A 12942-nucleotide genomic window follows, 5' to 3' on the forward strand; every position below is an offset into this window, starting at 1 on the left:
ATAGTGAAATTTTCACAATGATTGAATTTTATTGTTTGAAAGTTACCCAAAACAAACAAAAAATCTCTTTAAGACAACTTAGATAAAAAGTTAGAAGAAAATATTTATCATTAGAGACATAAATCATGAAAAATAAATTAAAAGAACGGTTGATTAACATCCAATTGTATTAAAAATGCAAATCAATAAAGAAAGATGAAATAATATATTTACAACGGTATCTACCAACATCAAAACAATTTTTTTGTATTTTTCATGTATTTTAAATTTTCAACCCTTTAACTTTAGTATGTAATAATCTTTAACTGGATCAATAACTCCAATAAAACAAGAAAAAACTAACTATACTATAAGCCATTAAAATGATAAATCAAATATAAGATAAATATAATCATGATATTATTGGTAAAATATTCCAAATATAATGAAAATATGCATATTAAGATCTTTGGAACACCTTACTTTCGACAAGCAATTGATCTCAAGATATGGACATCGACAAAAAATCTATACTATTAAGATAGGTGTCAAGTTTTTTGTAGTTGGGCCATTCTTTTTATAAAATTACTTAAATAAAATTTTGTATAAATATTTGAATTATTTTATAACAAACAAATCAAATAGATATTTCCCTATTTTCCCTTAAATTGTATCTAAATAAAATCATTTCATACCTTTTTTTTCAAAATATTAACATATATTTCAATTTTCATTAAAATAAACCTTTTAAAATATTTAATAATTTCATATTTATTTAAAATTTAGATGTATATTTTATTTTCACTTAAACAAACCTTTTAAATATTTAATTTGATATTTATTTAATAAAAATGTATATTTCACTTTTCACTAAAACAAATATTTTAAATATCTCATTAATTTTATAATTATATTAAACTCATTTACAATTTTTTATTAAATTTGTGATATTAATTTAAGATTATATTTTCAATTTAATCTTTAATCCTTAACCGATAAAATTTGTTAATTTAGAATTTCTGACCACATGATTAAAAATATGCTATCAATATGAACAATTGGTCTACAAATTCTATTTTGAAAGTGGAATTGGTTTGTGTTATTAAATATATTAGTCGATATAATTTTATATTTCAATAATAGGAGTATATAACTACTTTATTAATAAAAATATAATCAAGCTTATTTCATATATTCTATTTCAACATTTAAAATTCATCGTAAATGATCCAAGAGTTTTGGGGTAGTACAATCAAAAAGTAAAAATCTAAATCACCAGTAGACAACAGAATAAACCTCAATAAAAACATATAATGAAAAGAAAATGCAAGTTTAAAACGAAAAAAAAAGATACGATGTACCACAATTTTTGGTTTAGTATTAAATGAAGTGGGTGTTTGATGAATTATACATAGTATAGATTAATTAGTCAGAGAGTTTAATCATTCAACTAATTTGATTAACATATATGTATGATTAAAACATAAAATAAAAGTATACCTTTAATAAAATATTTAATTTAATGTTAAATTGAGTGATATTTTTGTAAATGTCACATAAGGTAAAAGTTTTAATTGATGTTCATATTTTATTAAGAAAAATCCACTGAAAAATTGAAACTATAAATTAAATTATTGCATGCGAAGTATAAAATTTTTATGTTGAAATTGTTATATTAAACAGTTAGTAATTTGATAAATATTAAAATTATATACCACTAATCATGTAAACCAAATATATATATATGTATAAATATGAAAATAATCACCGGCACGGTTGTGCGGATGAAGTTCTAGTGTATAATAATCTTATTAAATTTTAGTGTATAAATAATATTATTAAAATTAATGGATCATAGAACATGATAAATCAGTAAATTTAATTTTTTAAACAATTTTATAAATAGATAAGATTTTTTTTTAAATAGTTTTTTATATATATGTAAAATAACGTGACCTCTCTCTCACCGGCCATCTTTTGATGGAAAGAAATATAAAAATAAGAAATATGTGGAACAATCCAATAAAAAGCATACGTTTGTCATAAAAAAAACATACAAATAGATAGTTGGGCGGGAGGTCAGAAGTCCCGCATAGTGGACACGTGTCTAGTGGCCGGATTCCACCAGAAACGCTTCTTCTTCTTCTTCATAAAAGAAATTAAGAAGGAAGCTAGCTACCTTTCATCTTCTCTCAGGTGGTGTTGTGTGTGGTATGTCTTTCTTCTGTCACTTTCTCCATCACCCTGTTTTCGCAATATCAGCAGACTGCTTCTTGTCTGAGTTAAGTTGATTTCGGGCATGCATTTGCTAAATTCTCTGCAAGTCTAAGAATCGTTTCTTTCTTACACGCTTTTTGCATGCTTATCATCTCCAACTTGATAGTAGAAAATTAGTTACTATTAAATATCATCATCAAGTGTGTGTTTATAGAGGTAAAAGCTCTGAGATTCTTCAGACATGCGGTTGTGCTCCCATTCCCATCGCACTTGTTTTTTCTGTTGCAGTTTAGAAGAGAGAGAGAGGGAGATTGAGTTTTAAAAGAGTTAGCAATGGAGCATTCGGAAGAGAGCCAGCCGCAACAGGGGGTCATGGATTATGTTCCTCCTCGTGCTTATCAGAGTGGAATGCCCTCTTCTATGGCGTTCCATCACCAGCAGCTCCAACTTTTCTGGGCAACCCAAATGCAAGAGATCGAGCAGACCACAGACTTCAAGAACCACACCCTTCCGCTGGCGCGCATTAAGAAGATCATGAAAGCCGATGAAGATGTGCGCATGATCTCAGCGGAGGCCCCAGTGATCTTTGCCAAGGCATGTGAGATGTTCATACTGGAGCTGACGCTGCGTTCTTGGATCCACACGGAGGAGAACAAGAGGAGGACCTTGCAGAAGAACGACATAGCCGCTGCCATATCAAGGACTGACGTCTTTGATTTCTTGGTGGACATTATCCCCAAGGACGACCTGAAAGAAGAAGGGTTAGGGGTAACCAAACTGACCATGCCAACGGTGGTCGATTCTTCCCCATACTATTACTTGCAGCAGCAGCAAGGGGTCTGGGCACAGGGGAATCTAGAGCAACACCATGATGATCAGTAGCCCTCCAAATAGTTTTCTCTCTGTTTTATTTCTTCTTTCTAAGTTAAATAAAATTGGGCTGCTCTTTTCATCCATCACTGCTGTATGCTTTTTCCATTTCTACTGTAATGGTCTGGTTCATAATAGTCAGTATATTCCCATCAAATGCAACTTTATTTTCTCATCAATGCCGAGGAAATTGTTCTTCCCACCCAGCCAACTCGTTTGTAGTCGACAAAACAAGTTTCTTCTTCCCACTGAAACTGTAAGTGTTATAGTTGTTCTGCAGAGTAACGTGTATGGTGTCACCATTCTCAAGGTCAGTCTCTATCTTTCCGTAAAGTTTCCTAAATGTTGGCAATGCTGCAGTCCTCATCCAAACGATGAGATCTTCTTGTTCGCTAAGCTGAAAAGAGGAAGAAAGATGCCAGTCAAGTTGCTAAGCATCCTCCATGTCGATATGTACTAAGGTTTCTACCGGTGTATATGGATTTAGAGTGGCACCACCAGTGAGATTCCCCTTTTGAAAATTCTTGGGGAAGACTCTGTTCCCAAACTTGTGCTCCTTGTCGCTCTTCCACGCAATGCCTTTTTTGTTTACAGCTAGGGGTGTATTATTTCTTGATAAAGTGTAGGTACCATTAAACAGACTCCAAGCAATGAGACCACATGGCACAATCGGCTTCCCACCACTAGCATCATCTTCAGGCTTGAGCCTTTATTTACTTGTAAATTAAATGATATCATTTAATTTCATCATACATTTTTAACTATTTTTAAGTAAATGGCTCGGATGTTAGATGAGAATGATGACGAAGGTAGAAACAATTTCGTGAATCCGAGTGATAGTGTGATTTGGAAAGCTCCACTTGTGAATTGCCTTAACTGCAACATAGGTATGGTTTGGTCCAAGAAGAAAAATGTAGCTGGTGCTGCATGCAGTGGGTGTTACGAGATTCAAATGGCGTGGTGTTGCTTCATAGTAGACGTTCGTTTCGATCAGTGTGGTCTAAGGATGAAGGATTCTTCTTAAGCATGGTTTGAGCTCTGGAGAGCATGACTATTCACTTTGCTTTTGAAGGATGGATTCTTGTTAATGCTATTAATAGACTGAAGCTTGGCCATTCTTCAAGTCTAAAGTGAATGATATTAGATTATTGAGCACTCAATGCAAGACGAAATGGTGTGGCTATTGGAAAAATCGGGTACTTAATCGACCAAAACAGGTTACGCTGTGGCTAGACTAAATGTGGAGGGCAAGCACGATGGATTTGAATGGAGAAGATATGTCTGGAATGTTACTTGTTCTCCAAAAATCAAACAGCTCCTTTGGAAACTAAAACATAAAGTCTTGGCGGTAAGTGAATCTCTCGTCAAGAGAGGTGGACGGGAAATGCAAACATTGTGGAGCTTGCGAATCAGTGATCCACGTCATGTTGCAATGCCCCTTCTCAAGGAAAGTTTGGGATTCCAGTCTGGTCTTATTCGGGCCAAATGATACCTCAGGTCAGACAATAGAGGAACTGTTAAAAGCTTGCTCTGGAATGGTTAACCTTCCACATACATAACTGAGTGTTCCTCATTACCCTTGGATCCTGTGAGTGCTTTGGACGAGTAGAAACAAGTTGTATTTTGAAGACAAGTCTTTCTCGGAAACAAAGGTTCTGGTCAAGGCCATTAAGAACGCTAAGGAATGGCAAGATTCGATGGCTGCTGCCAAATCGTCCTCTGCTTCGCCTAAAGACTGTCCAAACAAGAAAACTCACGGCCAAACGATGGTAAAGGACAACTCAGTCGCTTGCTATTCTGATGCAGCGTGGAACAGTGTCACTTGTGCAGGAGGCTTGGGCTGGACATGCTCGAAACCTAATGGCTCCTTGCTGTTCCAAGGCTCGGCTTCACAAGAAATTGTCGCCTCAACACTGATGGCAGAAGTGCTGGCTCTCAAAACTACGATTGAAGATGCGATTGCACATGGTGTTAAGGACTTGATGTGTCTTTCCGACTTCAAAAATATGATTATTCTAATCACAAGAAACTCGTCTGTGATCTCACTGCAAGTGATCCTCCATGACATTGGCGTGTTGAGCCGATCCCTATCTTCTATCTCTTTTAAATTTGTGAATCAAAACTGTAATATGGTTGCGGATACTCTACCTAAAGCAGCCATGTTTTCTGCTTCAAACTCTTCCAATGGGAATGTAAACTCTGGTTCTGATTATGTTAGTAAGAAGAATGGTTTGACCAAAAAAAAGTACATGTTTCTCCGTGTTTCTGGTGTGTTTTCAATATTAATTTTTTTAGCAAACATGTTTCTAATGTTTTCTGTTTGAGATATCTAATTAGTTCAATGCAGAGGCGGACCTACATGAAGAAAAGGGAATCAATTGACACATGTTAAATATAATTAAATGATTTTTAGGCTGTATGACGTAGTAAGAAACAGCTCAGTTGGTCACTTTGACCTTTCTGTGACACCCCTAACCAGAGTTTGGATCCTTTTCATGCACCTTGTGTTGTCCCTTTTTAGTTTAAAACTAATTATAGTTTGGGCTTAAGTGTAAATTATGACCTGCGTCCGCCACTGGTTCAATGTACATACAAATCTGTGGTCGTTGTATAACAATGCACCTGCTTTCTGTAATTTCCTAAGTGAGAAGCGGTGTTCGTTGCCACCAGTTATATACACAAGTTCATCGAGAGGGAAGCAGTACGGCCAAAAAGTTAGGAAGCAATTGACTAATTTTATGGCTCTTTGGATTCGGTAAATGACCAGCTCTGTTTTTGGTCTCTCTTTACATCACCTTGTTTTTCTCTAATTCATACCAAGGTTTTGCAGTTTTAGATTTCTTTTTGTAAACTAACTTCCATATTTATGATGTTAACATTCCTCACAAAAAAAAAACAATATATATATATATATATATATATATATATATATGTACTTCCTTAACAAACATATTTTATAAAATTTATAAATTAGTTTTTAGATCTAATACATGAGAAAACTTATAAAACCACAGAAAATTCACGGAGTTATATCTATAAAAATGCATATATATTTTTTTTTATTTGATCATAAGGGGCTGATTGTAATTTTACTAAACTTTTGAATTATCTTTATATATATATATATATATATATATATATTTTTTTTTTTCATTTAAAATCAAGTTTTCGGTTTGACAATTACCCCTAAAATATATTATAAAGATATCAAACATATATAATTGTGAATATTTTTATTGAATTATCAAAATATCAAAATTTATAAAATAGGTTTAATGTTTATATTAACATCTTTATATATTAGTTGTACGTTTTATGATTATGAGAGTGAATACAATTCTTTCTACTATAATCCTCTCATCACATTATTTAAAGCAGTAACCCCCAACACCAATATAACCACTCATGTCTTGACCACCATCAAATGGTGGACGTCTTAAAAAAGATTTTGAGAAGAAAAAAGATCAATATTTTTCTTTGCTCGTTGGATATCCTAGATATTACTCTATACATACTCTATCCTATCAATTAGATATGAATTATGTCATATATATAATATATACATTTAATTTAGTGTTACAAAAAAATACATTTGTAGTTTCTTTTGTGTTAGGACAAGGGGCCGATTCTATTTAGTGTATATGTATAATGTAAATTGGTATATCCTTCTTCTTCTTGGCTTGACACAATCCATTTCCGTCATATAGATTACGGACAAAACAATGAACAGTCGATTACAAAATGTGTGAATCCCGTTTTCTTTCTACACGAAAAAACCCATCAACGATCTAAGCAGCATCTACTAAATATATATCCACACTCGTAAGGTAAAAACAGAATAATCCAATATAATGTTTCAATTTTTTTCTTCAGTGTGGCAGAAAAAAACGCAACAGCCACAAACGCTTTGTCATGAGTTAAACCAACTGAGAAGCCAAAAAGAAAGAAAAACTATATATGTGATATATCAGAACGTTGAGAAAATAAGTTTGAATATGAAAAATAAAGATTATGTGTATTAGTTGTCATAGGGGAAAGGTGGCGGAAGAAGAGAAAGAGAAGATCTCGTCAAGTGTCCCATTCATTGAGTCTCTGCATTGAAAGTCTTGTTGCTTGGAGTACTCCGTTGACATAATCTGTGCTTCGTTAATAGAGATCTGAGGAAAATCTTGGAGTTGGAGAGGAGGATAGTAGGGAAGGTGAGAGTAGTTTGCAAAAAACTGATCATGATCGTCGAGAAGAGAAGATGAGAAATGAAGGGGGAAATTGGATGAGTTGTTTGCTTCGTCTAAAAGGATCCCTTGGGTGAGCTCTGATGAGGATGTCTCCGCAGATGCAATTTTTAAGCTCTCATCTTCGTCGCTTTCTCTTTCCATCATTACCTTATCGCATTTTCTCCACATGTTCTCCTCCTCTTCTTCTTCTTTTTTCTCTTTTCCAACGCTAGTACCCATCATCATCTCTTCGTCCTTTCTCTTTGGAATTTGTATATGTTTCTTAAACACACGGCACAATGCATATGACTCCTGTTTTACATTATCAAAACTAGTATAAATATATATGTGTGTGTGTGTATGTTATAAAGTATAGTAATATACGTTGATGAGGCTTGTGTTCTTACGGGATAAAATAAGCAAGTATTACCTTGATAGAGGAAGATGGGGATGAAGAAGGAAGGTGAGTGAGGCGATATTCATGCATCACCCAGTTAGTACGAAGGCCATGAGGAGCCCTTCCTCTATAATAAACAAGAGTCTTCTTCATCCCCAGCTTCATCTTCTTTGATTCTACTGCACGATCTTTCCCTGTAGCTTTCCAGTAACCCGCTCGGGTCGCACGGTTTGTCCTGGACCCATTTGGATACTTCTTATCCCTTGTACTGTAGAAGTACCATTCCATGTCGTTTCCCGGCAAAAATGTCTTCTCTGTTCCACGTTATTCAATTATATAGATTAATTAAAGAAAACCTCCATCTTATGTGTAATGTACGTAAGTGAAAAATAAATGGATGTCTAATTCTTTTGAGCATTAGGTGTAGTAAATAATCATATTGAGAGAGAGAGAGCGAGAGTATGAAAGTACCAGGTAAATCCCATGGCTCGCATTTATAGAGATCAACTTCGGGAATGATCTCGAGCTCAATGGTTCGGCCGTTGACCTTCCTGTCCAGATAGTATGCCACTAGCTCTTCGTCTGTTGGATGAAACCTGAAACCTGGAGGCAAACTCATGGGCGCCATTCAAAGTCGCGCGATACAAGAGAGAGAGATGGAAACTATAGCTGCTGAGAGTTTACGTACGAGATACGAAGGATACTATATATAATTAAAATTAAGAGATGCTGTAGGTAGTTTAGCACAAAAAAAAGATGCTGTAGGAGATATGATATGAGAATGTTGAAAAGTATACCATGGGATTGGCATCTTGTGAGAGATCGAATATTTTGTCTTACTTTAGATTGCTTTTTAGTCAGTGTTTTCTATACTCCATCACATTTTTTAAGAATTAACTTTCATTTACAATTTAATAATATGAAAAGCAAACATTAAAAGATTCTGTAAGTGTGAAAACCATGAAAGAGAGACGGAAAAGGTCAGGACGAAGGGCCCATCTGATCTCAACTCATCACATATGACATATCTGTATGCGTCGCCAAATATGTTAATTTATTGTTTAGTTGTATTCGCTGCATAGAAGTTTCGCGCTTACTGCACCATCATCTATCTTTATCTACTGTGGTAATCCTGGTTCATAGTGGGTCGATGTGGCTCCCACTCAAGCCCCGTTGGATTTTTAAATGATTGTTTTAACCTAAAAAAAGAAGGATTTAAATGATTTAAGAAACTTATAAAGGGACCCATCTCTTCTCAAACAAGATCTACATGGCGACACCTAAACACTCCTTTTTCTTATTTTTCGGTTTGACAGTTTAAGTAGGTGTATTGATTGTTGTATTTTAATGGATTTGAAAATTCAAACTAAATCTATTGTTATTGGTTCTGTGATTTTCAAATCTGTATTAAAATTAGGTGTTATTGGTTTAATGATTCATAAATTCTATATCAAATTAAGTGTTATTCAATCGTACGAATTTACTAATATATTTGATTTTATAATGGATTTGAATGGATTTGTTTGGATTTTTTAGTTAAACATACAAAGACTCAAATCCGATGGAAAACCTCTGAATTTACATATTTTACTTGAATTTCTAAAATACTATATAGATTTCTAAATCAATCAAAATATATAAACCAATAACACCTCCTAGAAAACTCTACTTGTTATTAAGAACAACCTTATCAATGATATCTACCCAAAATTCTAAAAAAAATAAAAATGAAATATACATAGAGTGAATTGTTGGATTGAGTATCTCAAAATTATGGGAAATTCAATCCAAAATTTTTCAGTTGAAATACTATAGATTGAGTTTCCCATAATTTTAAGATACCTGTGATTAAAAACTAGTAATATTTATATATATACATATACATAAATTCAGAATTATTTGTGAGGAACTACCAATGAATACCGAAAATACCGAAAATACCAACAATAATCATGCACTGAGTCTCTTGATATTAAAATACCGAAAATAGTGAAAGAGAGAGAGAGAGAAAATATAAACGATTCTTTATCAATAGACTCTACAAATGCAACTGAAATACAAGTTTTTGGTATAAAATTGTATGGAATGACTTATTCATGTAGATTCTAAAATTTTTTTACCATATGAATGGAACAAAAAACAAATTTCATTCCAATGATTTTTTTTTAATTGAATGTTAACTTTAATTCAAAAGACAAAGTTCATTTTTACATCAAGTGTAACCTTTCTATAAAATTCAAAATAAATTATATCCTTTTGTAACTATATCTCAACCTCCATTAAACTTTCTTTCTTCTATCTTGTGTTGAACCAATAGCTCATAATTCCCTCAAACTCCTTTTGAAACAATTTATGATTAAATACTAATAAAGCAAAAACAGTTGTATAAAGATATTTTCTATAATATTTATAATATGTGAATGTTTATAAAATTTCAATACAATAATAAGCATTAATATTATTATAGATAAAAAACTTTGTCATATATACGAATAATTTTAGGTTTAATTTATAATTTTTAAGAACAAAAATAACAACTTAGCATGTTAGGTTTTAGATTTAATAAAAACATAAACTAATGAGTATTTATAAAAAAATACCGAGTTAAAATTTATTACAAAATAAAATAAAAACTAAAGCGGAGGCATCCAAATCGCCTTTGGCTTTAGAGATGGGATGCTTCTTTAGCATATGGATTAAAGACGTTGTTTGCCTCTTTTACATCATTACTCCCACACAATCTTTGACTCATCTCTCTCTCTCTCCCCTCACTTCAGTTTTACCAACTCACGGTCAAACATATTTTGCCTCGACCGAGCTCGATCGAAAAGAAAATAAAACATTGACATCTTCACATGTAGTGATATACATCATACATGAATCTTCACGTGTATTTTCTTACAAAATATCTAAAAATATATTACAAATTTGACTTATTGACCCTTATAAATAATCTTATTTATATATTTGACACCAGTGAAAGCGACGGCTGGCTCCACCACTGCATATATATATGATGGTCTACATACATTTCTTTGCTAAAATTTGTTTTACCCAATTACATGTACGTGCGTATGAATGTCATTGGCAACGGAATTTAACTAATTCAGAAATTAAACTTCCTTTTGTCATCAACTGATAAAAGGTTTATGCAATAAATTGAGCAGGTTTGAACAAAAGAGAAAAAGAGAGGGTGAGGACTGAGGGAGGAGAGGGATATTTTAAACAATTCACATAGTTTGCAGTTAATTGTCCCATAAATAGAATGTAATAGTCTTTTTTCTCATAAAGTATAATATTCAACCTTAAGTAAGTAACTCTCTTTCTTCATGAAGGAAACATAACGATGCCATTTTAAAAAAAAAATTTTTACGTGAGCTTTTAGACGTGGTCACCAATAACTTGAGGAAAGAGAGAAAGAAAGAGAGAGAAACTGAGAGACATTTTAATGAAAGATGCTTTGTCAGATCAACTTTTATATATACGGCCGATACCAATCCTAATTGTTTTTAAACTAGATATCAATTTATGTTCCACATCAAAAGTTTAGACAAATAATGTATAATATATAATAAAAAATTTAACTTTAATTAGTAAAACATCTTCTAGAAATGAGTCTAAAAGTAAATCTTTGCAAACTAATTTTTAGTTCAAAACAATATCGTACTAATCGGACAATAAAAACTCAACAGTTTCATCATTTTTTCTTTTCTTTTTGGTTCTCAGATCGATTAATTCAAATCTAAACGAACAGATAATGCGGCAATGTTCACATTTATATAACTTTTTTTTTGGGTTCTTGTTGTGGTATGAAGACATCATATGCATGTATATAGTTTACATCGCACACATAAAAGTAGACTGAAATATGGAATAATTGGCTCATAAAGACAAATTGGGAATGAAGAAACTAACATGCAAGCCTAACTAAAGACATGCAACCTTTCTCACGATCGATATATGGGGAAACCAATAAAGCACTAATGAAATTGGAGCATATCAACCCTTTCCATTTTCCATTTTCCATTTCACATGTATCAAGCATTTAAAATGTCTATATTATGAGTTCCAGCACCACAAATGTAACAATATTGTTAAATGAAATTTTGAGAAATTGTACGTGTATACGTATGAAGAAAAAAGCGAATGCTAGTTCTAAGAAAAAGAAAACGAAGGCTGAATAATAAATTGGCACTTGTCATATCTCTCTCTAAATATTTTCTCTCCTTTCTCTAAAGCTTCAACCTTTGTAACGTGAGCTGCTTGGCTCCGGCGACCGTCGTGTCCTTCTTCGTGGTCGTCGAAAGTCCCCCCTCTGTTTTCCCTTCTCTCCGCTTCTCTTGTTTTCTCGGTGACTTTCTTCTCGTTTGCGGTGGAGGTGAAGTGTCGAGGTCTCTCTCCCGATGAAAATTCGAGGCATCGAAAGTAGATTTGTGTTGTTCCTGGTGAGGACAGAAGTGCTAAAGGACGACGTATTCCCCTCTCCGCGGTTTCTTCCAGATCTGCTTGGTGCTTTTGGTCGGGAATTTTTTTCCTCATATCTCGGCGTTCTTCCTGGGTAGCGGCGCGTGGTCCGTCGGTGAGACCCTCCAAGTCTCAGATCTGGGTTTCCTTAACTCAGATATTTTTTTTCTAGCTCTGTTTCACCTGTGGTCTGAGGTGGTCACGCATGGAGCTCATTGTCGGTGGTGGGTTCGCTCTTCTCCTCCGAGATAGTTTTGTGGTGGCGCGTGAAGGCATGTTGGTTCTGCCTCTTTCGAGGTGTCTTGCAGGTCTGCTTTCCTCAAGGCTGGAATTTTCCGACGGTGTGGTGTCACCGCCGCTGTCCTTCGCTCCTTGCTATCTCTCTCTGCGTCTAAGTTGTCGTCGAATCAATTAAGCTTTGGGTTGGTTGGAGACAGGTCTCCAGTTGGGCACTCAGGCGGCTCTCTCTCTCGGTGAAGCTGCTCCGCAGGTGGGGGTTGCTCTATATGGGCTTTCGGTTCAACGGTTGTAACGGTCCGGTTAAGAGATTTGGAGGCGGCAATCTCTAAGTCTCAGACCGAACGACGGCATCGTCGGATGGTATCTCTGCCTCGTGCTGCCGGGGTATGTGGATCTCGGGTGGATTTGTCTGCTTGTGCTTGCGATTCTTGGGGTGGTATGTTGTTTGTAGTCGGTCTGGGATCTGTAGGAAGGTGTTGCACCAGGGTTTGGGGCATGCACCCATCTCTCTCCTTCTCGCGGCGACCGGTTTGCGTGCGGTCCTTATCACTTCTTTGGTCC

At 34.3% G+C, this 12942-nt stretch overlaps 2 protein-coding genes across 3 annotated transcripts; one reads left to right on the plus strand and one right to left on the minus strand.

Annotated features, from left to right (window-relative positions):
* Positions 1 to 2054: 2054 nt before the first annotated feature.
* LOC106353197 (nuclear transcription factor Y subunit C-2) lies at positions 2055 to 3272 on the plus strand. 2 transcript variants are annotated; one of them, XM_013792904.3, is made up of 2 exons: positions 2055 to 2190; positions 2485 to 3272. In XM_013792904.3, exon 2 carries the CDS (start codon positions 2530 to 2532, stop codon positions 3076 to 3078), a length of 549 nt encoding a protein of 182 aa, XP_013648358.2. In that variant the 5' UTR covers positions 2055 to 2190; positions 2485 to 2529; the 3' UTR covers positions 3079 to 3272. The 2 variants fall into 2 exon arrangements, with proteins under 2 accessions (XP_013648358.2, XP_048593049.1); XM_048737092.1 differs by having other exon boundaries at positions 2112 to 2260.
* Positions 3273 to 6889: 3617 nt separating this feature from the next.
* Positions 6890 to 8897, minus strand: LOC106353196 (NAC domain-containing protein 71-like). Its single transcript, XM_013792903.3, has 3 exons — positions 8149 to 8897; positions 7711 to 7991; positions 6890 to 7592 (listed from the first exon to the last, which is right to left on the minus strand). The coding sequence occupies exons 1-3, from the start codon at positions 8303 to 8305 to the stop codon at positions 7092 to 7094; spliced, it is 939 nt and encodes a 312-aa protein (XP_013648357.3). The 5' UTR covers positions 8306 to 8897; the 3' UTR covers positions 6890 to 7091.
* Between the last annotated feature and the right edge of the window lie 4045 nt (positions 8898 to 12942).

This window comes from Brassica napus, chromosome A7, assembly GCF_020379485.1.
Source record: "Brassica napus cultivar Da-Ae chromosome A7, Da-Ae, whole genome shotgun sequence".
In the NCBI taxonomy this organism is placed as follows: domain Eukaryota; kingdom Viridiplantae; phylum Streptophyta; class Magnoliopsida; order Brassicales; family Brassicaceae; genus Brassica; species Brassica napus.

Coding starts and splice junctions, on each gene's coding strand:
- LOC106353197 (XM_013792904.3), top strand. CDS start 2,530: ATGGAGCATTCGGAAGAGAGCCAGCCGCAACAGGGGGTCATGGATTAT.
- LOC106353196 (XM_013792903.3), bottom strand. CDS start 8,305: ATGGCGCCCATGAGTTTGCCTCCAGGTTTCAGGTTTCATCCAACAGAC. Junction 7,992..8,148: donor CGAGCCATGGGATTTACCTG/GTACTTTCATAC, acceptor AACGTGGAACAG/AGAAGACATTTTTGCCGGGA. Junction 7,593..7,710: donor CCCCATCTTCCTCTATCAAG/GTAATACTTGCT, acceptor AATGTAAAACAG/GAGTCATATGCATTGTGCCG.